At 32.4% G+C, this 26693-nt stretch overlaps 8 protein-coding genes across 8 annotated transcripts; 5 read left to right on the top strand and 3 right to left on the bottom strand.

Moving 5' to 3' along the window:
- Positions 1–503: 503 nt before the first annotated feature.
- Pitslre (cyclin dependent kinase 11B pitslre) lies at positions 504–3192 on the bottom strand. The gene is made up of 3 exons (XM_070646061.1): positions 1456–3192; positions 840–1318; positions 504–772 (listed from the first exon to the last, which is right to left on the bottom strand). Exons 1-3 carry the CDS (start codon positions 3139–3141, stop codon positions 580–582), a joined length of 2358 nt encoding a protein of 785 aa, XP_070502162.1. The 5' UTR covers positions 3142–3192; the 3' UTR covers positions 504–579.
- A 316-nt stretch (positions 3193–3508) lies between these two features.
- Positions 3509–4333, top strand: Mettl5 (Methyltransferase like 5). The gene has a single exon (XM_070646178.1). The coding sequence runs from the start codon at positions 3658–3660 to the stop codon at positions 4306–4308; it is 651 nt and encodes a 216-aa protein (XP_070502279.1). The 5' UTR covers positions 3509–3657; the 3' UTR covers positions 4309–4333.
- Positions 4334–4917: 584 nt separating this feature from the next.
- Rrp47 (Ribosomal RNA processing 47) lies at positions 4918–5580 on the bottom strand. The gene has a single exon (XM_070646215.1). The coding sequence runs from the start codon at positions 5526–5528 to the stop codon at positions 5028–5030; it is 501 nt and encodes a 166-aa protein (XP_070502316.1). The 5' UTR covers positions 5529–5580; the 3' UTR covers positions 4918–5027.
- Positions 5581–5606: 26 nt separating this feature from the next.
- Ufsp2 (UFM1 specific peptidase 2) lies at positions 5607–8361 on the top strand. The gene is made up of 4 exons (XM_070646216.1): positions 5607–5723; positions 5870–7050; positions 7752–8043; positions 8106–8361. The coding sequence occupies exons 1-4, from the start codon at positions 5685–5687 to the stop codon at positions 8319–8321; spliced, it is 1728 nt and encodes a 575-aa protein (XP_070502317.1). The 5' UTR covers positions 5607–5684; the 3' UTR covers positions 8322–8361.
- Positions 8362–8535: 174 nt separating this feature from the next.
- On the top strand, positions 8536–9210 carry NHP2 (NHP2 ribonucleoprotein). The gene is made up of 2 exons (XM_070646252.1): positions 8536–8682; positions 8741–9210. The coding sequence occupies exons 1-2, from the start codon at positions 8634–8636 to the stop codon at positions 9133–9135; spliced, it is 444 nt and encodes a 147-aa protein (XP_070502353.1). The 5' UTR covers positions 8536–8633; the 3' UTR covers positions 9136–9210.
- A 25-nt stretch (positions 9211–9235) lies between these two features.
- Ir76b (Ionotropic receptor 76b) lies at positions 9236–13308 on the bottom strand. Its single transcript, XM_070646251.1, has 9 exons — positions 12910–13308; positions 12555–12604; positions 12429–12492; positions 12073–12256; positions 11666–11901; positions 10287–10436; positions 10072–10217; positions 9629–9953; positions 9236–9569 (listed from the first exon to the last, which is right to left on the bottom strand). Exons 1-9 carry the CDS (start codon positions 13306–13308, stop codon positions 9381–9383), a joined length of 1743 nt encoding a protein of 580 aa, XP_070502352.1. The 3' UTR covers positions 9236–9380.
- Positions 13309–16378: 3070 nt separating this feature from the next.
- On the top strand, positions 16379–18094 carry LOC139095004 (leucine-rich repeat-containing protein 56). Its single transcript, XM_070646250.1, has 4 exons — positions 16379–16840; positions 16902–17048; positions 17126–17307; positions 17373–18094. The coding sequence occupies exons 1-4, from the start codon at positions 16535–16537 to the stop codon at positions 18037–18039; spliced, it is 1302 nt and encodes a 433-aa protein (XP_070502351.1). The 5' UTR covers positions 16379–16534; the 3' UTR covers positions 18040–18094.
- Positions 18095–19313: 1219 nt separating this feature from the next.
- LOC139094882 (epoxide hydrolase 1-like) lies at positions 19314–21673 on the top strand. The gene is made up of 3 exons (XM_070646099.1): positions 19314–19612; positions 20590–20827; positions 20993–21673. Exons 1-3 carry the CDS (start codon positions 19418–19420, stop codon positions 21559–21561), a joined length of 1002 nt encoding a protein of 333 aa, XP_070502200.1. The 5' UTR covers positions 19314–19417; the 3' UTR covers positions 21562–21673.
- Positions 21674–26693: the final 5020 nt, after the last annotated feature.

The raw sequence follows: 26693 nt of genomic DNA, 5'->3' as shown, positions 1-26693 counted from the left end.
GCTTAGGTATTTAAAATGAGAAAATTCGTTATATTTTCAATAATTCTTACTTGATTAATAATGTAACCATTCATAAAGATCAATAACCATCACTCCAATATTAATCAGTCCACAACTCTGCTGATTTATTTAGAGGCATAAAGTATGTCATTCTGGAGTGAATAACATATACATCTACATGAATTCTCATTTACTACATTAATACGTTTAGAACTAATAATAATAATGATAGCGTTAAAAATTTAATTACTCACGTTTCATGAATATTTATGCTTAATTTGAAATGTATGAGGCTATTGATAGTTTTTAGTCACCCTGTTTTTAATGATAAAAAGCTTTTTCATGTTTACTTGTTAAATTTAGTTACATTGGGTCCCAAAATAAATGGTTGTATAGTAAATCTATTGGGAGACATTAATCAATCATTTGTATTCCAGTCTTTGTTGACTGCTGTGTTTTCGAAGAAAAAAAGGTAGAAAATAAGTCATAAAGTTGCACAGAGCTTTCGAAGAATTTTTTTTTGATTAACATTTATTTTATTTATTTTTAGTACCTTAAAATTAGATTATAAATTTACTTTCAGAATTTTAGACTAAATCCTGATCCCATAGCTAATTTTCTACTTTCTGCGTACGATGAATAAGTTCCACCTAAAGTAAATCCACTATTTTCATCTTCAACGCCTAATTTTTTGAACTGTGTACCACCGCTTGGCGGTTTTGGTGAAGTTACCATTGCACGTTTCCATCCGACTTCTGATTTTGCAGGCCATCTAATTAGGGAATGAGACAAATATAATTAAATTAACTTGAATTAAATAAAATATTTAATTAACTTACGTTGGGAACATGCTTGGATCAATTGGCAGAGGAAGTTCCTTAAAATAGCTATGCTTAAGAGCTGCATCTGCAGTCAATCTTTGCTTTGGATCATATGTCAAAAGTCCTTGAAGAAGTGACAATCCAAGCTCACTCGTATGAGTTGCAAACTTCTTTCTAATCTGTGATACTGGATAGTCTGTAAATGTCATTTTCTTAACCAATGGCAATTGATCATATCCTGGCCAAACTCGTTCATTTGGTGTTCCTAGATCCTTGAAAATTCTATTTAATTGATCAACTTCCGATTTTCCAGGAAAAAGTGCTCCCATTGCCAATAATTCAGCGAAAATACATCCACAAGACCAAACATCAATGGGTGTTGAATATTCTTTACATCCAAGTAACAATTCTGGTGCTCGATACCAAAGTGTGACGACTACTGATGTGTATTCTTTGAGTGGTGATCCATACTCTCTTGCTAATCCAAAATCTCCAACCTGGATGTACCGAATAAAATTTGTTAGAAAATAACGAATTTAAGAAATTTAAATTTGAAAACTTTGCAAAAAGAATTTATAAGTTTTTTAAACATTTTGCAACATTTATATGGTTTTAATGAAAATACAGCACATACCTTCAATATTCCTTTGTGACTCAGCAACAAATTTGACGTTTTCAAGTCACGATGGAGAATCCAGTTGTCGTGAAGATGTGCGACAGCTCTCATTAATTGCTGTATAAGACATTTGACTTCGCCTGGAAGGAAAACTTGCTTCTTGTGTTTCATCGTTTCCATTAAGGATTTTAGATCATGTTCAACGTAATCCATACAAATGAAAATCTTGTCCATGTTACTTCCAACAACAATTTCACGTACAGTGACTATGTTTGGATGCTGTCCTTTAAGAAGTGTATTGATTTCACGAAGAGATGTGATTGGGAATCCTTCCTTCTCCTTTTCCATTTTTAATCGCTTCAATGCAACAACTTCGTCAGTACGTTTGTCCTTTGCACGATAAACAACACCGTATGTACCTTCCTCAATTCTGTTAAGACATTGAAATTCTTCCACAGATCTACAGCCTTGTAATGCTGGAAAATATGGAGGTAATTCATCTTCTGCTGTTTCGTTTAAATCAACTTTTGTATCATCCAAAACTTTTCCGGAATCATCCTTTTTGTCTGACTGCTCATGATCTGAAGACTTCTTTCTATCAGGACTATGATCACTGTCGCTATTTGATGATTTTGATGAACTAGATCTTGAATCGGTTGATGTGGATCTATCAGAACGACTTCTTGAGCGTGATTTTGATATTGATCTGCTTCTGTTTGAATAGCTGTGTGAAGAAATTGAATGACTGTGATCATCTCTTGGTGATTTTTCAAGTTGTTCAACTGGAATTGGACTCATTTCAAATTCCTCTGATTCCTTTGAATGAGACGAATGGCTCTCAGACTCGCTGTTTATTACTTCTTCATCATCATCATCTTGCGGATCTGACAAAACCATTACAATGTCTTCCTTTCTTGTTTGACGCTCTTCTGATGATTCATAACGTGACTTTTTTCTGTCAGGTGATGGACTTACTTCACGAGATTTTGTTGGTTCTCTTGAACGATGTTGCTCTCTTCTCGCTTCTAGTTCCTCACGAGCTCGTTCTTTCCTATTGCGATCATTTCTATCAGCTTCAAGGAACTTTTTGCGACGAGCTTCAGCTTCTGAATCAAATTGTCTGTGACTACGATGATGTTTTTTAGACTCATATTCTTCTTCGTCATCATACTGATTACGTTTATAGTCTCTCTTGTCCTTACGTTCATAAAATTCATCTTTACGGCCACTTGATGTGGATCTTGGACCTTCACTCTCCTCTTGTTGACGTCTTCTAATCAAACGATTGCGTAAATCTTCTTCCCGTCTATCATTTTCATATTTCATAGCATCCTCTTGACTTGATCGTCTACTTCTGGATTGTTCAGGTTTTCTTGGCTTTTCATAATCGCCGTGTTTTGAGTAATAATCTTTATCCTTGTAATATGCTTTCATATCATCATATTTGTCTCTATAATCACGTCTATTTTCCGATGAATATCTTCTCTCTGGATCTTTTTCACTTTGATAATTACGATATCTATCTTTATGTTGCTTCCTTTCATGATGTTTTTTATGCTTCTTTTTATCCTTGTACCGAAATTCTTTCGATTGTGGCGGTTTTATATCCAATGAATCGTTAGTTCCTTCATCATCCTCTGAACGGATGTTCTCTGGACTTCTGATTTGTCCTTCATCGTCACTTTGGTCCATTGAAGCACTCATTTCAATTAAATTTTATATTATAATGATGAAATTTATGTTGTTTATATTCTAATAAACGTTTTCAAAAGTTTTAACTGAACGCGTCCAAAAACTTTACTAAACGTATCCCAATATTTATACTGAACGCGTTCAATTATTTTGTCAACAAACACAAATACAAGCCAAAAAAACATTAATTAAAGCAGACCTGAGGACTTTAAAATTATGAATACACAGGATAGCAGTAGAAAAATACTGGAGGATTTGAATTTCAAGAAGCAACAACTGCAAAAAGGATTGCCACTTGTAAAATCAAGAAAAATTTATTTCAAGCTTTCTCTTTAAAAAAAATAATTAAAACTTTTCACAGATCCAAACAACACCAAATCAAACACCATTGCTGGAATCACAGCAGATTAATACAGCTGCTCGTGCGACTTTTCAACAAGCTCAATCGTCATCTTTTGGATATTTTATACTTACGGATTCCTCATTTGGAAACTCAATTTTGCCTGTTCTACCTCGTTTTGACTAAAAATGACTGCTACGATTAAGCTAAAAAAATTTGAAGAATATCTTCAATCGATTGATTCTTTTGAGAATCCAAAAATCCTTTTAGAACAGTACATTACACCTTCACATATTGCCAGCCATTTCCTCTACACGATCCAAAATAATTACGATGATATTCGAGACAAGCTTGTTGCTGATTTAGGCGCAGGAACTGGTATGTTGACAATTGGATCTGCTATTTTAGATGCATCACATGTCGTTGGATTTGAAATCGATTCAGAAGCTTTAAATATCGCTAGATTTAATGCCGATGAAATGGAAGTAACAAATGTGGATTTCGTCCAGTGTGATGTATTGAATGAGCTGATATCAGATGAAAATCGAAAGTTGCACAAAGCATTCGATACAGTCATTTTAAATCCGCCTTTTGGAACTAAAAAGAATAGTGGAATCGACATAGAATTCTTAAAGGTCGCTACACAACTGTCAAATCACTCCGTTTATTCACTGCATAAAACATCAACAAGGAACTATATCCAGAAAAAGGCAAAAGAACTAAATTGTAAAGGTGAAGTTATTGCTGAATTAAGATACAATCTCGATTCTTCTTATAAATTTCATAAAAAAGCTTCCAAAGATATTGAAGTTGATGTATGGAAATTCACACTATTGTGATAATAAAGACGAATTTTCAAAAAATTGTAACGGCTATTAATAATTTAAAAATTGTAACGGTTTTCAGATTCAAGTTCAAACTAGACAAAAACAGTCGACAAATTTTAGGTTATAATCTGTGTTTTAAATTATATCGATTTTAAATAGCTTAATAATAGTATCATGTCATCCAAGGACGAGATTGGATTCATAAGAAGCTTCAAGTTGCCATACAAAACATTCCCGTTCCGCAGACAAGTCGTAAACTTAAAAAAATTAACTTAAAAGTTGCAAGCGTTTTCTAATCCAAAATTTTAATGTTTTAGTCATGTAACCAAGATCCAGAAGTCTTTCGTAAATACTTGGTTAAAAAAGGTGTAATGGATTACATTGCAAAGTATTTACAAAAATTAATGAAGGATCGACCAGAAAATCCTATAGAAATTTTGCAGCAAAATAATATGAAAGACATGGAAATTGAGGAATTACAAAGGAAGTTGAACGAAGCCAACGAAGTGAGTTATGCTTCATGGATGTTAAACTTTAGCTAATTCCTCTCATTTCAGATAATTCAGGACCTTCAGATTCAAAACAAACGTTTGAAGGAAAATAAAATTAATTAAAAAGATGCTTTTTAAATATTTATGTTAATGTATAATCTTTAATTATGTTAATTCTATTGTGATCCATAAGTTGTTACTTCTCTTACAAATAATGATAATAAAGGCACCAAAATAAACTTAATCTTCGTCTTCAAACTTTCGCTTTCGATTCACAGCTGTATTTGGATTATAATTAATATCTATCTTTCCAGGTCGTGATTGATGATGTTGTTGTGGTTGTTTATTTTGATACCTCTGTTTGAACTCCTCATTCTTTTTCTTAAAATCATATAGACCACCTTTAACTAATCTCTTTGCAGCATCGACAGCAACTGTTGGTCGCAATTTCTTGTCTAAAACTTGCTGATTCTTTTGCATTACTTCCTTTATTCGGGTTAACTCATGCCTTATTTCATGTGAACTAACATCCTGTCCATCAACTTTGAGATACATAAAATATAATGAGTTTACTGCATATGCCAAGAAAATATCGTATTTCACTTTTTCTTCTAGACTCATTTCGTCTGTATTCATCTCCAATGCTTGATCGATAACTTGTCTAATGTTGTCAATAGCTTTTGTTGATGCTTCTATTTTAGACACGAAGCTTATGTCGTTCTTTAATTCACCAAAATCCATATTATTGTTTACTCTGGATGTTTACACTACAGGAACTAACCAAGAAGTGCCGAAAAAATGTAAACAAATTACTGAACGCATCCATTCATTTTATTGACAACAAGTCAATTTTCCTTAATTTTATTTTCCTCGTGATTTTCATTGAATTCGTTCAAAATGACTGCAAATTTACAAGTTTCAGAGTTGGTTGTAAACGTAAGTATTCATTGTGCCTTACAATGTCCACCGGATCTGTCAAATTTCCATGAAAATCGTCATAAATGATTAAAAACAGAAATTCTGATTAATTATTGAAATTCATAAATTAATTATCATCCATTAACATAAAATCTATATTTCAGCGGCTTAAAAATCTAAAGGATGTCTGTGGAGGTGGATTATTTGGCTTGATGTATTCAAAAAATCTTATCATTATGGGCTTTGATCTTGAGTCTTCCGACATACTAAATTTTAAGAAAATGCAAGACAATTTTCCGACAGAAATTGATCTTTGTGGACTATTTAAGTTTGGTGAATGCAGTGACACGGAAGCACACATGCAAGAGATACTAGCTTGCGTTGATATTACAGACAATCCAATTCTCCTTAAATGCAGTCATAAAGGCGATGAATTTGAGTTAAAGGCATCACAATATCGTAATGGAAAGTTGGAAGATATTGAATATGAAGTTATTCCTGAAGAGATTTTATATCGTCAGTTTTTCTATGCACGACTTCTTGGATATGTTGAAATTGCAGTTGACAACAACGAGAAAAGCATTACGACCGAATTTTTAAATGTCCGTAAGAAACTAGCATCAGGAAATGTCATTTTTCAATGCCAAGATCAGAGGATATTCTTCGATACAGACAACGTCATTGGACTAAATCAGGAATCTGTCTTGTCGGACTTGTTGGATGTTTTAAAAGTAAAGAAACAAGACGAAGGAAAAAAGTCAAAGAAGGAACAAGCGCCCACAGATTTCACGACAATTAACATTAATTGTTTAATTAAAAAGTCTGATGAAAATGAGAAGAACAGCCGTGCAACTCTAAACTTCATACTTGAGAGAAACAGATTATTAATTCCGATCAAAATTGACACAATTGCAGCACTACACATAAATACTAAAACAATAGCACTGTATGATATTCTCGTCGAGTCATTATGCCGTACTTTGAGATTAGTTGAGGAAAATGTTTTGGAACAGACCGATAAAATTTCAGTTCCTTCAACCTTTCATTTTAAACCTGATAATTTTGGACATTTCTATACATGCATTTATGCTGATTCCATTCCTGATGATGATAAGCATCTAGCATCAAAAAGACGTGAATTACATCAGCAGTTAGGCTTAGCATTAACGCGACCTGTTTTTAGACGATCGAATAATTACAATTTTAGTGTCATGAACAGCAACCTGTTAGTTAATCCACATGTTGGTTTGAAAAGTACTGTTGTTGGTGGTAAGCAGTCACTTGTACAAGGAAAATATACATACCATCATTACATGCAGGATAATTTCAACGATGATGGATGGGGGTAAGTTCTTCTGAGATCTTGCAACGATTAGTTAAATATTTGAAATTGAATCGGTTATTTAACAAAAATTTTGAACCGAAAAATTTCAAATATTTAATGCAATATATGGGCATGGCCGTTTAGAAATTCACACTCAGTATTTGAAGTTAAAGGCATTTTTCTCCTTAGTTGGACTTTTTAGGATCACTTTTGATGTTACAATTGTAGAAATTCATAAAACCATCATTTTGGCATATAATATTCTATGATTAGTGCTTTAATTAATGCAAAAATTCAAAAAATATCTCAATTACTGAGTGTGAATTTTTGTTCTTTTTTAAAATTTTTCAGAAAAATTTAAAAAATCGCTAAATTTATGAGTTTATTATGATTTAAATTGTGGGAATAAAGAATTTATTTGAAATTGAATCGGATTTTGAAAAAAATTTTTTTTTCGGTTGAAATTTTTAAAAAAAATGGAACGTTATTTGCGGCTAAGCCCATATATATATGTGTCATGCAGACAAACTTCGCCCCAAAATCGCCCCAAACAAAACTAACACCATCACATTTTTCCATTGTTCTCCGTGTAAAATACTAATGATGGTGTTAGTAAATTTCAAAAATTTAACGGTCACTTTTTCATATGACCACATATATATATTTTTTAATGTTTAGTAAATATTTTTTTCAAACAAACTAATAAATTATTCAATTTACAGTTGTGCCTACAGATCCCTACAAACACTCTGTTCATGGTTTAAATTTCAAGGATATTCCGGTAGTAAAGTTCCAACTCACGAAGAAATTCAACGTTATTTAGTGAAAATCGGCGACAAGCCAGCTAATTTTATAAATTCACGTCAATGGATTGGATCTATGGAAGTATCAAGCTGTCTGCATGGATTTATGAATGTTGATTCTCGAATTATGCATGTTACATCTGGTTCTGAATTGGCATCAAAAGGCTCAGAATTGGCTTATCATTTCGAGTCGCAAGGAACTCCAATTATGGTAAGGCAATAAATATCTTTTATGGATATCCATAAACTTGACATTTTTATTAATGTTTCTAGATTGGTGGTGGCGTGCTTGCACATACAATTTTGGGAGTCGATTTTAACAGCAACACAGGAGAATTAAAATTCTTGATATTAGATCCACATTTCACAGGAGCAGATGATCTCCAAATCGTACAGAATAAAGGTTGGTGTGGATGGAAGAACTCAAGTTTTTGGGATAAGACAGCTTATTACAATTTATGCATGCCAATACGACCAATAATTTTCTAAATTTTTATATTTTTTTTTTATAATCACCTGATTTACATTTATTTATTAATCAATTTTTTTATTGTTATTTCCTAAATTTTTTACTGTTTCAAGACTTTCATTTTCAATGAATAAATTTTATTAATGATCACTATTGTTGTTAACGGATTTACTGTTTTTAACGGTTTTTATTTATTTGAAAATTTAAAACAATTTTTTTCGAGGGTACGAAGCTACGGAGTGCGTTCACAAATTTGGTAAATAACAACAACGTGCGTTGAAGCCGAGTTAGTATTTTAAGCAAAAAAGTACATTAATTAACAATTTTAAACAATGGGAGTTGATGCAGATACAAGCAAAGTCAAATTGGAAGACAATTATGGTAAATTTTTAAATAATAAGCATCAATTTAAGCTAAAAATGCATAATTTACCTTACAGACGAAAAGATCCTGAACATAAATAAAATATCCAATCCATTGGCGTCAAAGAAGTTGGCCAAAAAGATTTATAAGCTCATCAAAAAAGCTTCAAAAGAGCGTACAAAGAATATCATTAATGGATTAAAGGATGTACAAACAAGAATCCGTAAAGGAGAGCGCGGTATTGCTATTTTTGCTGGTGATGTCTATCCACTTGACATCGTGTGCCATCTACCAGCTGTTTGCGAGGAAAAGGATATCCAATACTGCTACACACCAAGTCGACAGGATTTAGGAACAGCAATGGGCGTTAAACGAGGATCGATTGTATTGATGATTCGTGAAAATCCAGACTACAAGGAGCTATTTGATGAAGTTAAAGAAGAGATAAAGAAACTTCCGACACCTTTTTAATGCTGAAATTTTATATAAATTAGACATTAAGCCTTTTTTTTCTTTCACAAATACATTTATTTTCAATGAAAATAACATCAATTTGTTTTCTGTCTGTGCTGATCACTCAAAACTAATTCCTAAAAACCTAAATAACACTTCAAACAAAAATTTTTTTGAGGCTTTGAAGCCTTCCCTGAATCTAAAAGATAAACCGCTAAGCAGTTCCATTATTTTCATCAAAATTAATTGTCTTACGTCACATACTAGTAGTTGCTGTATGTATATTGATAATTGAATAATGCTGCTGATGGTGCACGCATTGGAACTAATTGAGTTCCGCCTTCTGTCTTAACAACAGCATATGTACGTCCATTGAAGGTTCTGTATGAATCGACATTTGACTTCTGATTGCTTGTACTTGGTTGTAAGCTTGAAATTGTCTTGATTGCATCCTAAAATGGAATTAAGAATGTTAAATTATTGAATTTTTGGAAGTAAGTAATGATATTACATTGTAATTCGGCGGTGGTGATTGCTTAATCTCCGGATATACTTGTTTAGATCTCGATTTCTTTGGTTGTACCTGAATTCTTCTCGGACCTTCATCACGAATCAAGCGTGCCTTGCGCTTGTAGAAGTATCTCATTATTATTTCAGACACAAACACAACCAATGCTGTTACGAATCCAACAAGCATAGTCAAGTATGTTGTAGCCAAATCATTAAGACGAAGCTGTCTTTCCAATGATCCAAGATTCTGTGGACATATTTCAGCCTTTGGTAAACCATAACTAAGTCGGTGCTTAACAATTCCACTTTCGACGGCGTGAATTAATCTGAAAGTTAAGGGGATTACTAAGTAATATTGGGAACGGATGCATGTATGGGGGTCTTCGGTTTGAATAAAATTTGAAGATCCAAAAATATGCAAATAAATAATTAACTAATTATTACACTTCATCGAACAATGGTCGCCACTTGGAACCAATTGGAAATGCAAATCCTCTCTTTCTTCTCAGCGATGAAAGCTTCGATAATGCAAATGGACATTGTAGCCTTTCAGATGGCATTGTCTTGCGCTTTCTCCAATCATTGTATACCTTAATTAATTAAATTAGCATGTGCTTAATTATACATTAGAACTAATATGTTTCTAGTGAAGCATTTACCAGATGATCAATTGCTGGCTTGTCACGAATAAAGACATAGTCCTTCTTCATTATCTGATTCAACAGTATATCAGTGTCATTATTTTTATTCGAGAATATACCCAAATTCTTTTCAACCATTGGCATTAAGAAGTCAAGCTCTTCATTTGTCTAGATCATAAATTAAATACAAAAGTAGTTGATATGTTATTAAGACATGTTGGATCTTTAACTATTTGACATTGAATAGCGTAGAACAAATGTGGAATATCAAGATATGGATGGTATATTAGTTTCTTGTGTATTTCTTCTAGTTTTCATCGATGAGGATGTCAAGGTGGATGATAAAAATACTATAATAAGTCACATACATGTTATTAAGGGTTATTAGCTGTCAAAAGGATCATCAATAGCAAGTTCACGTGTAATTAGAAAAACAATAATTCATTTTATTCTATTTTTTCTATGAAAATGTGTAGGACACTTGACTGTGTGTGGAAGAACATGTGTGGCAGAAGTAGAATTTCATGTTGAGGATGCTTTTACTGCGCATTGTATATTTTAAAATAAAAATGAAACCTTACAACAGTTACAAACATGACAACATTTGTAATGCTTTTGAACAAAATAAATTGCTAGTTAGAACCATTCAACAGCTAGATTTTTTAAAGGTTTCAAGTTCGAAACATTTCTAATAAAACCATACAACAGCAAACTTATTGAAAAAACTTTACTTTGTTCTAATATTAAATAATTCTTACTAAATCCGTACAACAGTAAATGAAAATCAAAACATTTGAAAGGTTTCAAATGCTCAAATTAAATTAGGTTTAAATAAACAGAAATTTGGCAATAAACATTCCCAAAATGCACTCCAAACATTATAAAACACCGCATAAAATTGATAAATGACCGAAAACAGACAAATTATCCTTTCCAACACCGAATATAAAATAAACATGAATTTCCAAATGTTTTGAATATAAATTAATGAGTATATAACGAATAAAGTGAATATAATGAAGGGACAAGTGAGGAAAACAGCAACAACATAAGTTGAGTTGTTGACAATTGTCACATAAATTATTCACATTCATAGGATGTTTTTTTACTTCTACATTGATTGTTGATTACAATTGGACGCTTTTGACGTTTATTGCTGTACATGTTTTTTGATGACTACGTGGGTGGGATTTTTTATATATTTTGATATAGACAAGAAATTAATTAAATTGGTTAATTGGTTTTAAAGTAACAATTAACTTAATTGTATGCTTAATTATATGATTAAGGAGTTGGAAATTGAATTTGTCAATTGATTCTTGAAATTCTATTTAAACATGACCGATATAAATAAGTAAGGGACAATATTTACACAATAAATCCTAAAATAAACTCACATTGCGTATAGCATAATCCACAGCACTTCCACGAAGTCCAATAAACTGATGTCGTTTATTCAACAAATCCTTTGGCTCATTAATGTCCAATGTGAATCTTGAGAGTGTCAAGAAAGCAGTCAAATTGGCTGTGTAGAAACTCGTTAAGATTGTAATAAACATCCACCATGTTGCAAATACTACACGAATTGAGTCTGCTGTAGGCGTCAATGTTGATCCCTGTTTCATTAATGCGCCTTTATTATGGGAAATAAGGAAAGAATTGGAAGCATTAATTACGTAATAAAGATAACTTTAGATTTGGGATTTGGGAAGATTTGGACATTATGAGTATTAGCAAAGTATGAATGCATAACTCAAGTTCATATTTGGACAGTCTACTCTATAAATATCAACTTATCACTCACCATAGACATACCAAACACACTGAGAAAGTGTATAATACTTCTGTTCCTCATCATCCTTGGCAAAACGACAATACAACCAAACAATGCAGAATATGATTGGACCGGTAACAATCAGCGAAACGAGAATCAAGTACCAAACGATTTCATCGAAAGGAGCCAAAAGACCGGCACCTGAGGCTGATTCCTGGTTGATGAGATTAAAGTTTAATTTTAATTAGGGGATTTAAAGTTTATCCAAATGATTTAGATCCCCATTGAAGGACAATTAGTCATTGAATGACTCATTTAAGCATTCAAACCCTAATTTCTTAATTTACTGTACAAACCCCTGTCAAATTAAACAACTTCAAGCTTACCTGTGGTCTCAGCATGATCATTCTCCATTCGCCTTCATCCAGTGGAGTTGAAAACTCAATATGACTGTACAAAAAGCAAATTGCAATGAATGACGAAATACAGTAAAGTTCAAACACTTTTCATACCTTAATAAATCAGCCATGTACGGAATAAAAGCCACAGCCATGTCCACTTTCTGATGAAAATTGAATTAACCATTATGAATTATGCAATATTTTGAAAAAAAAAAAAAAATTGTTTTAAGGTTATGAAATCGTTTTTGAGTAACTGAAAGCATGGAAGTATTCATAGGGGAGTCAAAATAACGTTGGTATTTGACAGAGTACATAACAAAAAGTGTACAAAATTAGCTAGAAGCTAGTTTAAAGCTTGCTGTAGTCAGTTTTCAGCAAACAAATTGAATTCTATGGTTACTGGGACATTTTAAATTTTATCTAAATTAAGTAAACTCATAAATTCATCAACAACCCCTTGACCTACCTTTTGAACAAGCATTTCCATAATAGATCCAGTCGAGTCATTTGAGCTTCCAGCAATGTTGAAATTTGGCAGAACAACTTCATATTTGAATTCGAATTTCTTCATCAATATTTCTAGAAAATCAAATGCCCGTCCCCTCAGCACTAGCTTATCATTCACACGTTCTATATAGGACAACGGATAGTCCTCTATAGTTGTTATCATCAGCGTTTGCCCCTTCAGATCTCTCGCAATTTTATCCATTTTCTTTTGCTTTTCCTTCATCGCAATTTCAATATTTCCCGAAAATACTTCACCCTTATAAAACTCAACAAAATTAACTTGGGGTACGATTGGCGGTTCTTGGCAAAATGTGGAATTGAAGCAAATTGTCGATAGAATTAACGCAACTCCTTCCATTTTTAATATTTTTTTTTTATTTAACAATTTTTAATTATTTTTTTTATTCGAAATTAAATTGCGTAGCACTGTGTAAAAATAAGAACGCCATTTTTTTTGTGTCTACATTCTTGTTAATTTTTTTCCTCCTTTTTTTTAGTTCTGATCTGTTCCAAAGCTGGTCGTCAACTGAACTGTAAGTCCTGCCGATGATATATTACGATGACAAAAATATAAAAATTTATTGACTTTATTGTTTTGTTTTTATTTTTTTTTTTTTTCTAACAGACCAGACGCTTGTGACTGACTCATATGACTGTTCACTTATCCTTTACCCTGTCAACATACCTATGTGTATATCTTTTAAATCCTCAATATTGACTCAAATATCAGTGAGTGTGTGTTTGCGTGAAGTTGTGGTCAAGTGTACGTTGATAATTATAAACGATGACACCAATTGTATCAAGTACATTGATATTGAATTTTTTTGTTGTATTATTCACAATATCGATGTACTCATCGATGAATTTTCCTATCAACTAGTGAATAATACATAGGAAAATTAAATAATAGGTCAGAATAAGTCATATGAAATGCGATTTATGCTCAAACGATCACGAATTATGAAATAAATGCAAGGAAATATCCTTGCTGCAAGATATTTTTACTGTTTTATTGCTTGTGCTATGGATTGACAGTTAAAATTAGTTTGACGGTTATTTTTTGAATTTTCAAGTGAAAACTGTAAAAATGTTTCAAACTGTTGTATGGTTTCATTGGAAATTTTTAAAAAAATGTGTTATGTTTACATTTTTTGATAATTTGGCAAATTTTGAGCGTTTATTGGGCAGAAAGCAGACATAAATGGAAAATGGTAAGTAACAGACATCGTTTTATTGATAATATTCGTTTTAATTCATAGAAAGCTTAAGAATTAATTTAAAAATTTTATCAAACCTAAAAGATCCAGAAAAATAATTTTTTCGACATTTGCCTATTTCTAGAAATCATTTGTGGATGTTATCTTGTAGATATTCAATAAAAGTCCTGAACTTTTCATAATAATCATCAAATCAATGCTCAATCAATCCAACAATCCACATCAAACACAAGACTCATGTAATTTTTAAATAACAAATATTCGCCAGTAAATTACTAGGTATAATAATGATAAAACCAACAATAGGATTATATCCTTAATTACACAACAAATGCACTAATTTTCCTTTAAAATGCAACCGTATACAATGTTTATTTAAAATGTTAACAGCACGATATCTGAGATTAAAGTTTGCTGCATAAAAAATTGATTCGCTCGTCATACTGCATAATAATCATGGCATTATAAAATCATTTTTTTTGCAATAAAAAGGTGTTTTTCCATTAAGGGATTATTTTATCAGATTTTAAAGTCCATTAGCTTGATAATCAGTGTGACAAAAATATATTCCGGGTGTAGTTATGGCATGAAATCATTAAAATAAATTGTTAAGTAATAAATCTGTGACTTAATTGTTCCAAATTATGATATGTCAATAGGTCAATTCTGAGAAATTTATTTAAATCCAATGGCATGTGCTTATTGATGATTCAGAAGTAATTCAGATGCTCAATTTTCCATAATAACAATCCGATGCGTCTAAAATTAACTTCAATAGCATTGGTATTTGGAAATACAATGTATTGAATAGTAATTGGCTGCATAGGAGCAGTCAAGGAGTTTCATTCAGACTACTTCAAATTGAACAAATGTTGATGATTGATACACAATTTAATGAGCAGCAAACAATTTGATGAGTGAATTTAAATTGCATTTTAGCACTTTTAAATGTCTTAATTAAGAAAATGTGTGTACAGAAGTTAGTGCACGCATATAGAGTTTAGAATACAGGGTGAAAGTTTGATTAATGTTCTGAGGAGTATTCTTCGGGTGACCTTGGTTTGCAGATAGATGTGGGGTGCTGTGGTATCTAGGGTATATACGCAGATCTACCAGAACGACCGTTAGGTCTCTATGTATATAAAGCATACATTTTGACCAGGAATTTGCATACAATTTACTGATTTTAAAGTGTAAATGTATTTTTGTATAATAGTTTAATGGAGCTATCATCAACATTTTGTAGTGTCAATGGCACTTACAAATTGAGAGCTTGAATATTAAAAACAGCAAAAATCACTTGTCAAATTCAACATTGTTCCAGAAAAATTATTAAAGGCTACAAAAAAGGCACAAGATAAACAAAAATTGATATTTCATTTATTATACCCAAACAATCAAGGTAATAAGAATCATCAAATCGAAGAATTAATCGAGTACAAAGCAACACGTGCATGAAAATCCATGTCTTGATAACACAACTGATAAAAATAGACAATTAATTTGAGACCACACGTTTTAAATTGAGAGATTTACTTCAATATCAAACATTTAATTCCTAATTAGTCTGTTGAAAGTCATTAAGTAATTAGGAAAATCTAATTATCTCTAAAAATAAAATCAAACTGATTCTCTTAGTTCCACACATGTGCTCATGATGTGCCTTCATCTGTTTTTAAACGGATAATTTTCAAAAAAAAATTTCATTTTAATCAAAAAATAAGTAAAGTTTCACTTAATATCGATCAAACAAATTGTACACGAAAAATTCAAAGTTGTTGATTGGTTATTAATAATCGAATCAAAAGGTATTTCAGCCATAGGACACGAAAAAGCTAGAATAAGAAGAAAAATATTGTTGATGTCAACAAAAAAACGAAAACTAAAGCTTAAAAGTTGTTTGTATGGTGGCGGTTGAAAAGCTTTTTTTGCTGTTGTGAATGATTATTAAAAAATTTTAGAATTTTTAACGGTTTAATGAAATTTGAAATGTTCAAAACTGTTCTTGTGCTTAGTTTCACACCCTTCTTTTCAAAGTTTAAGTGAGAATTATAACAAATAATTCAGAGGACCTTGGTTTGAGTCCAACTCGGGCTTTATTGTGGGACTCGAGCCCACATTCATATCGCTACTGCACAATTACCTTGCTGACATCCTCCCAAACTGATAACATTTTTTCACCACATCAAAGTGGAAAGCGCGCAAAAATAAAACATTTAACGATGAAAATAGATTCTCCATAGCAATGGAAAATAACAAGTTTACGAGGAAATTTACCTTCTAGAAAGTATTATTGTGTTTAGTTAAAAACATTCATTTCTCATTAAAGAAACTAAGTTTGGTGTATTAAAAAGTGTTAAATAAATAATGCCTGAACAGGAACTACCGGAAGAATTCATTAAACCAATTTTATCGCCATCAAATTCATCATTATCATCCAATTCATCCGATATTATTTTAATTAATGCAAATTATGTAAGAAATTCAAGATCTGTGTCAATTAGCAGCAATTCTACAAATATTCATGATGATGAGTCACTTGATGTAAATTCTAATAATATCAATTTAAACAACATCCGTAATGTACGAAGGAGGCACGTGGAAGAAGATGAGGAAGATGAAAAATATGAGCCAATTAAATTACCAACAGAACCAACCCTCGAAGAATTGCTAGTAAGCTACACTACTCTTATTTTCATAAATTAAATTTATTTACTGTATCTTTTATTTTTAGCGACAAGTGACAGGCAAAAGTGACATTGCAACTGTTGAGCAGGTGAAATTGCGTATCATTTCATCAGCTATCAGCCTACAACGTTTACCATATTTCATGCCACATTTAAGACATTTAACTCTGGAAGGTAGCTTGTTATTCTCACTCGTAAGTTTCCATAGATTTTAAAAATAATTTTATTTTTCTATAATTATTCACACAATTATATTTTTAATATTCAACAGCGCGATCTTGGCTGCGATTTGACGTCATTAGCATATTTAAATATCAGCCGATGTGGGTTGAAATCTTTAGATGGTACAAATGGACTTTCTACTCTTATCGAACTCGTTGCGGACCATAATCAAATTGAAGACGCTGGTCCGTGCTCAAATTTACCACAAATAAGGAAAATAAGCTTAAAATGGTAAACATGATAATAAAATGTGTATTTTTTGGACACTTTCACGAATAAAATTTACATCATTTCAGCAACAAGATAAAGGACTTTCATGGTATGATGTTTCTTGGATTGTGTTCCAATTTAAACATACTTGACCTGACCAATAATGGAATAACACAAAAGGAAAATTATCGCGATACAGTGAGATCACATATTCCACATTTAGCTATATTGGATCAAACAGCATATGAAGATGTCAATGATGAACTTAAAATTGAATTACTAAGATTAGATTATCAGAATGTCATATGCTCTAATCAAATTTTACGAACGGTAAATTCAAGAATAGAAGATATGAGTAGATTACAATATCCAGAAGAACGACCTTCATCAGCACAAACAATCTCACCCCAAATTCTCCCAGTAACACACATTTCAATAGGTAAACGACCTACAACTTCTGATGGTACAAAAGCTAAACATGACGTCAGTGTGGGCGAAGCTGTTTGTGGAAGTATTATCGCAAAAGCAAGAAAACCAAAAAAGTTAAGAACTGCTTGGGGAGACTCCATGTCATCATCGTCATCATCAAGTTTCAGCAGTACAGACTCATCGAGTCATACGACGCCAATGCGGTCAAAATTGAATGAAAGAAATAGAAGAAATACAGTTGAGTCAACGGATGTCTTGTTGGAAAACTCAAAGAATCTACGAGAACGGAGCAAAGAATTTCGTGGAAAATATAAAAATTACTAAAGTTCATCTTTTTGACAACACAATTGACATTATTGATTCTATTTTGTTCTCTCGATTAAGAAGAAATTTGTTTAAAGTTTGAGATTAATAAAATCGTTGACATTTGAAGATGTTTGCATTTGTTGGGTAAATTCTCTTTGGAACTGTATTGTATGTAGCTTGAGGGAGAATATTGTTTGAGTTTCTGATTAAGTAGGCAACGTGACTGGCAAATCGTTTATTCGGAATGTACTGTCAGATGTTTGCTGGGACTAATGGTCAGTTGATGTATGCTAGAAAAACTCATAATAAGCTAAAGTTTTCTTTGCAACTTCAATGTCTTGTGCTCAATAGTTCAGGATTTTGTAAAAAATTATTAGTAGAAGAGTCACCACAGGCGGGTATTTGTAATCGGTTTGATTAATCAACTTTTACTCTAGATCCATAGTAGGAGTCACCCCAGGTGATGATAAACTAACTCGCTCAAGAACTCATGGAGAGAGCAGTTTAGTGTCGGTTTGTTGGTAGAGCTTTAAGAGGCTCTAAGGTAAGCCATTGATCGCAATTCATCTATACGATCAGCAAAGTAAGTAAGTAAACTTGCTATTCGAGTAAGTTCTGAACATAAAATTCTTAAACACCTATGTAAATAACTGCTGTATACTGAGTATGGAGATTCTCAATGATACTATAAAATAGAGCCATAAACTCATCAATAACTACACATGTTCGACACGTTTTGCTTAAACTTACTATTAATATTAAGCAAATTAGACAGAATAATAGCATTAATTCTAATTACACGATAATAAATAAACTTAATTCCCATTCCATTGATAATTTGTGCTATAATTATGTGCATCATAGAAAATAATTAATTTTCACACTTTAATCAGCCTCAGACAAGGTTCTCTGCAGCTTCAAATTCTTAAAATTCGATTTGTCGTGACGTCAAAACCTTAAAAAAGCTGAGATTTTATGGCTAAAATTACTTTTGCAATTATCAAGAAGTATGCTTTACGTCAATTACGAACGACCCTCCAAGAAAAAGTACTTCTCAAGTGCCTAAGTGAGTAATTGAATATATTCAACTCAAATATGTAGCTCATGCCTCTAAAAAAATTACTTTAATTCTCAAAATTCTCATTTTTTACTGTCCGCTCAACTCTTGATAATCATAGCAGTAGAAAAAAAATGAAGAGAAACTGCTTGTTTATTGAGTACGAGATATGTCTATGCTATTTTTACGTCCGCGATGAAAATAAAGTTTTTAACTCATTCAGTCGCTCACTTTAGTTTGCCGTAAATGTACACATTTTATCGGCTTTGAGTAGCGCGTTGTGCTGTGGCAGTTTATTTAGCTTATTAACAAGACGTTACATTTTTTGGAACTACCAAAATGACTCGACCTAGTGATGTGATAAAGTTTATAATTGTCATTTCACTGTCTGTCTTTTATTCTAGTTTTATTGCATTCGCATTACTTCTAGTTTATATCTTTAAGAAGAGTCTGTTCGAGGTTAAAGACCGTCCAAATCCACCTGCACCATTAGTTGGAAATGAGTTTGGTGTTCACAAATTTGCCAATGTCAATGTAGGTGAAACTTTTTTTTTGTTGGGTACTTAGTGATTAATGGTCATGATTCTGCTTGAATACTAATTATTCTATGGATATAAACTGTCTGAGTGTTAGACATGTCTGGTCAGATTCAGCAGAGCGTCATATTCTTCTTAATTTAAAATTTAAATTTCTGGAATCGGAATGTTTTTATTTTGATTATAAAACAGCTGTTGCTGATTTATTGGATTGTTTACATGCTGCAGTTGTTGCTGTATTTAAATTAATGTCTTAAATTAATGCCAGGTATATTCTTACTTGTGACGTAGATATTTTCTGATTCTAAGTTTATCGTCGACTTAACTGTCCTCTTATTACTACGGTACTCAAAATGTATTAGATTAGCTACGATTATCAATGAAACACGCAGGAACAATTTTCAATTCATAGCTTTTTTGTAGTTCCGGTAGCTTATCACGAATCACGTGTTCACTAAGACACCGCGTCAACGGCAAGACGTTGCTCTGACAGAATCGCGGAAAATAGTTTCGCTGCATCATGTCGATCGAAATAAGAGTCTATAAAGTCAGAGTTGCAACACAGACACATGTATCATGCAAAAACCGTACAATTTCTTGATAATTTGTATGGTTTTGTAAAAAGAATTATTAAGAATTTGTACGGTTTTTGCATGTCACATGTGTCTGTTTTGCATCTCTGCTAAAAGGCACATTCTAAGCAAAGTCACAGGTTAAATCAATCGAAGCCAAAATGTCAAAGGAGAGCCTTTATTCTTCTCTTTCCTCTGTCATTTCGTATTCATATATCATTGCGCATACTGAGAATTTAAAATCGATTACACCAAATTATTAAGTATCCATGCCCATACAAAACACTCTCGTCAGAGTTTCGTAATACTCAACAATTTAACAAAAACTGGAATCATGAACATTGAACCTGTTCTTTATCTTTACCACAATCTAATTACATGATTTCCTATTTTCAATTTCAAGGGCATTAAACTTCATTACGTCGAGAAAGGAGATCCAAAGAATCCACTCATCGTCTTCGTCCATGGATTCCCAGAATTCTGGTACAGTTGGCGACATCAAATAAAAGAATTCAGCAAAGATTATTGGACTATTGCAATTGATCAACGTGGTTATGGACAATCTGATAAGCCAAGTAACGTGTCTGCTTATCATACGGATAATATGGCAGATGACATTAATGCACTTGTCAAGAGTTTGGGTAAGGTTTTAAATTTCTTATCTCTCGCACACGAAATTGTGCTTCATTTACACGAGGAAATTGTGAATAATACAAAAAAAAAGTATCAACAGACATTCCGCATGTGCTTCTTATCACTTTACGTCACTAATCTTTTTTTTTTTTTTGAATGAACAATCGTTATAGGAAGAGAAAAATTCATTCTGATTGCTCATGATTGGGGCGCAATTGTTGGATTCAATTATGTTTATCGATACACAGACACCCTTGAGAAGTACATCATGATTGGTGGACCAACAAGTGGAGCTATTAAAAAATTAGCGACTTCATCACTCAAGCAATTCCTTATGTCATGGTACATCTGTTTCTTCCAAATGCCACTCTTGCCTGAAATTGCACTTCGTATGCAAGACTTAAGGGCATTTGATAAGATGAAGCTTGGAACTGCTGAAGATGTTGAATGCTTTAAATACACATTTGCAAAGAAGGGTGCCTTGACTTGCCCAATTAATTATTATAGAGCTATTCGTGTACTTGATCCTGACCGTAGACCGCCACGTCCAAAAAATCCTGTTCCTGGTCTCTACATTCTTGGTGAATATGACAAATACATTTCACGTGAAACTGGACCATTGGCAATGAAAGAGTTGGATAGATTGGAATTTAATATAATCAAGGGAGCAAATCATTTTGCACAGCAACACAAGCCAGACGAAACTAATCGCATGATTAGAGAATTTCTTGACAAGAAGTAAACCTATGGTGATTGACAAGAAACAAAGTGATAAGGAATATAATTATGTAATAAGAAGTATGTAGGAAAATGTCAGTAAAGATAAAAATTTAATTTAAATTCTTTACACGAAAGAGAGAAGTGCTTAAAATTTTTTTTTGGTGCCCGAGCTGCACAGGTGTAAGTTTGTTCTAGGAAATTGGAAGTTTTTTGGTGTTATGGATCTAACAGGCATCAATAAGGTAGGAACGTATACATGAGACGGAAGTTGAATCCTCAAACCGTCAACCCACACCCACTCCTTCCTTCATAACATCCCTAATCTAATAGACTATGCTCCTGCAATTAGGTGACCTAATAGCAACTTAATAGAGTGATTCAAAATTTATCGGTCCTTAATCTGTCCATCAGCCTCTTAAAAGCACCAAAACCACTTTTTACCAACCAAAATTTTACTGTGCAGTTCGGAACAACTTATAAGTGTGGGTTGAGCATATAAAGGAAGAAATTTAAGAAATAATGTAAAGATAAAGGTTAAAGTCGAGACATAGAAATTCTTTAATTAAAAATCTTGTGTAGATGCAAGACTATTACGTCAATTACTTGTTCTGACTGTTTTCCTTCTTTTTTTTCTACACAAAAGTTCTTTTGATAATGAAAAAGTTAAAAGGAAGTTGTTGAAATTTGATCCCATGAATGTATTAAACCAGAAAATTCTGTTGTATATTCAATTTTTAATTAAAAAAAATATGAAATATCCAATTAATGGAAGTAAAAATGCTCAATGAGAATCAATTTCATTTATTTACCGGTTACTGACTTTTTGCGTCATCATAATAATTGATGGCTCATGGCAGATTATTAAATATTGACGTTGGTTTAGATTAGCAAGCTATACATCAACTATGTAATGTGTTGTATGTATTACTTCTTATCGCTGAGTTCGTTTTGTGGACCTAATAAATGAAAGATTGTCAAATATCAATGTCAATGACTGTTGGAGTTTTGGTTTCAGACTTGATAGTATTTATATGAGGATTTCTTGGAATGCAGACATGATGGTCGTTGTTGCTAGTTGCAGTCATCTCTCATTGGTTTTCTTCGCACTCCGAAATAATCAAATCCTCGTTTGACTACGTCCAACATTGTAGCTTCTAAAAAAATCACAAAACATCAAAAGTTGAATCGATTTTTTAAGGAACATTGAGATTCCAATGAATACAAAGTTACACAGATTCAATCGGTTTACAATACAAAATTACAGCTTATCGACACATTATCTATTGAACATTTATTTAATTGCATGATGTACTTGTGGAGGAAATTACAGGTAGTTAATTAAATATTTCTAGTCTTTAATCATTATTTTCTAACTTGAGTGCCGTATACGATTAGTGCAAAAAATAAACTCGAGCTGCATAATGCGAAAGAACTTTGCATTTTTTTACAGTCGAAATTAAGTCGTCACGGTGGATTCAGGTCCATTGCATCTTGCTTTTAATTGCCACATCAGAGCTCGAAGTCGACTTGACTTGTAAGTCGACTTTTTTATACAAAATCCGAATCGACTTCAAGCTCTGATGTGGCAACTTACCGAACAAGTTGTGTTGTTCCGTAAAGTTAAAGACTTTGCAGATTCGCATAAACATATTTTATTTAACTTCTTTCTACTTTTTATTTTTAAATCCACTTTCTAACCACATTTCGCTCATCTATAAATTTTTAAATCTCTCTACGTTACAGACTTTAACTTCATCTCTCTCTTTTACATTTGTTCCGCATCGTTGCTCTTACTTATAAATATTTCTATAACTACATTCTTCAGCATAACATTACATAAGATGTACGGTTATTGAGAGAATCAGAAACATATGAAGTATAGAAGTAATCAATTTGATGCAGTTCAATAACATATGAGTATGCGGCAAGTAGAATGAAATTTTACAACCTTGCGATCTTCGATTACTCGGCCTTCTATAATATGATGATTGATGTTTTGGAAGAATTTAATTGTGTTGATTAAATTAAGTTTTATTAGTTGTTGCTTGTAACTTGTTGTCATGTAATATTGTAAATATCGTTGTTCAATCCTCAAACTTAATATGAAATCGCCTATTTCTGTGGTTTTTTTTATCAATATTCTTGAAGCTTTTCTTTGTTCAACATCGGCAAATGTGCAAAATCATCATGAAAGTCAATACAGAGTTGGCAGGACACTATTGTGTTTTCACTGAAGATCCACTTTTCTTGAAGTCCGGACTCCAGTTGAACCGTCATTTTTGGACATTTAGAGTCCAGACTTCAAAAGTCCTACCAACACTGTGTCCATTATTATCAATTCAAGCTCGTACCCAAAAGCAACATCATTTCTTACTCATTCAAAAATAGATAAGTTCATCGACTCTTTAATTATATTTTTATCCATTTTTATCATGACTGTTTGATTACGAATAGATATCTGGGTTGAAATACCAAAAGAAGAAAAACACCATAACCCAACATTTTCTTCCTAGAATTATTGCTGCCGTTCATAAATTGTGCAAATTTTACATGGAAACTTTTTTTTATCCACAAATTCTATTTATAGCACACATATGCTATTCATGGTAGGTACTCAAAATTCAAGTATTTCAATATTAAATTTAATGGGATTGGCTTAGTTCATAATTGATGTTTAGAGGAGAATTAGATTCTAAAGGAACAGTTAAGACGTTTTGCAGATGCCGCTTGAAACAGTCCAATTGCTGGCTGCTGCTTGCCAATTTTCAATCCCAATTCTTCATCTACATCTAAGCGTTACATAATTTCAGAACGATATCATTATACAATATTCAATAAAACTGAACCTTTTTATAGATTTATATCCATAACTTTTTTCGTAATCCAAACAAAACTTTTTTCGATTCCTATAAAATTTTAATTAAAAATTCTCTTGACATTCAAGATTCTCATATCAGTATGAGGGAAAAAAAACCATCACCTTCTGAATGTCAGACGATAAAAAATTCGATAAAGATTTGCTGTTTTTTTCACATTTCATCCGAAAAAACAGCACCAAATAATTCATATCATGTTCACAAACATCCAGAACTTAATATTTGCTGAAATTAAATATTTAAATTTATTTTGAGCGATGAGTTCTTGATGAGAACGAGTAGAGACACCGGAATGGCTTATTTTTATTAATAAAGCATGAAAAAAAAGTGAGTCGTTGACTTGTGACGTCAATCATTTTCAAGGAGTATGGATTGTCTGGAGCTGTTGAATATTCAACATAATCAGAGCAGTTCTGCACATCATTGACGTCACTTAGGAAAGTCCTCAATTAAGGTTTCAGTCTAAAATAGCTCATTTACTTCCCATAATTAGTCACAGACAGTCAATTACCGACCAAAAAAATTGCTTCTGTCATGGTTTAGCCAAAAAAGTACAAAATTCTCTTCTTTGACATTTTATAGAAGAGGCAAGGTCAAGGTTCCCCTCTCAATTGCGTACTTCAGTCATTTTTCTTTCATTCTTTTGTAAATACGGCACTTCTGTATGATTTACGTGTGTGAAGATTACAGAGATAAAAATAAGTAATCACAAAAAATAAGAAGATTCTATTTTTATTACAGTTAAAGGAAGTATTGTCGCTTCTTTTGTAATAATACGCTGACATGCACATATTTCAGAGCGCATAAAATAAGAGAAAGAACAAAAAATTTAATGAATGAACATGCTTCTATGACGTCATTGGAACGAATAAACGAGAAAGATTCTTTTTTTCACACCCCAGCATGTATCGGAATATTTTCCTCTCTTTCCATTCGCTTCATCCTCATGAAAAAGTGATTATGTTAAGCAAAAAAAGCTGCTTTTTTTTGAGAACGAGAAGAAAAAAAGTTTTACTAAAAATAGCTTTGAGTAAATATTGAAATTTGGTGAAGTGGGGATTAAAGGCGCATCTGTGTATTTTGGATGTTGAATCAGAGTAGAAATCTGAAAGATAAATTTGTATATAGTCAGATCGGCAAATATGAGAATCCTTATGACTTAATTACTAGACAAGCAAGAATCCTTATGAATAAATGACTAGACAAACAGGGGAATCTAAATTCATTTCGTTTGATAAATGATAAGTCTAAACGACACAAAGGAGTAAGAATACAATAGAGTCTATAAGTTTCCCATAAGCACAGTGTGGCTTGCTAATTCAACGAAACGATGAGCTATGGGTAACAGGCAATGAGTTTTGTCGTAATGCTAATGGTCGAGATAGAACTATGAAAACATCATCAATTTAGCAAGAGGCCAGTTTGGTGTTGCATTGTCTAATCCTAATACTTAGTTACATAAACTTGAAAACTTCAGGGCAAGATAAGTCGTGACATTTGAGATTACATAAATGCATCAATATTGGCTGTTGTTACAAGTGATGACACTTAATTTATTACACTGCCGATTGGTGCCATCGTTTTACGACAATTTAAATACTAGTGAACGTGACTATTATCCAGAAGTATATGGCTTAACTTTACAATTCGAATTTAATTTGTCGTAATAGAACTCAACATGAAGCCAGGTATTACTTAGTTAATGAAACCATGCTCCGATGTGGAGCCTAGGTTTCTACAATGCGCCTTCCATCTGAATGTTGACTGGTAAAACTCAAATAAGCCTAATGCAACAAATTTCTGATCCTAACAAACCAAATGTTACTTTTTAAAATCTGTACTTCTCAATCGATTGACCTAATTCTAGTCAACATATATAAAATAGCAGACAGTCAGCCATTCATACAACCAGTAAAAAAAGAGTTCCAACTTCAAAAAATTTAAATGAAAAATTCCCAACGAAAAAAAAAACAAGAAACTAAATATCAAACATATCCGATTCTGCACAATTCGTAATGTTTCATTCACGAATCCTCCCATAGAAGTAACTATATACAAATCGAGGATGCACTTTCGTCATAACCAAAAGAGAAACCCACGTGCGTTTCAGTGTTGCCTTAAACAGCGCATGACTTGAAATTGATTTTTTTTTATAAAATAATTCTCACATCTCCGAAAAAGCTTTCTCTCTTTCGTTTCATATCCATCGTCGTCCTCGGGCACAAGAATCTTTATTTTAACCATTTCCGATATTTTTTTCTCGCTGACAGTACTAATA

Source organism: Chironomus tepperi, unplaced genomic scaffold, assembly GCF_022539635.2.
Source record: "Chironomus tepperi strain 1889 unplaced genomic scaffold, CSIRO-AGI_Ctep_v1 contig_359, whole genome shotgun sequence".
NCBI lineage: Eukaryota > Metazoa > Arthropoda > Insecta > Diptera > Chironomidae > Chironomus > Chironomus tepperi.
The sequence above is the reverse complement of the archived record's forward strand: the minus strand, read 5'-3'. Positions and strand labels throughout refer to the sequence as shown.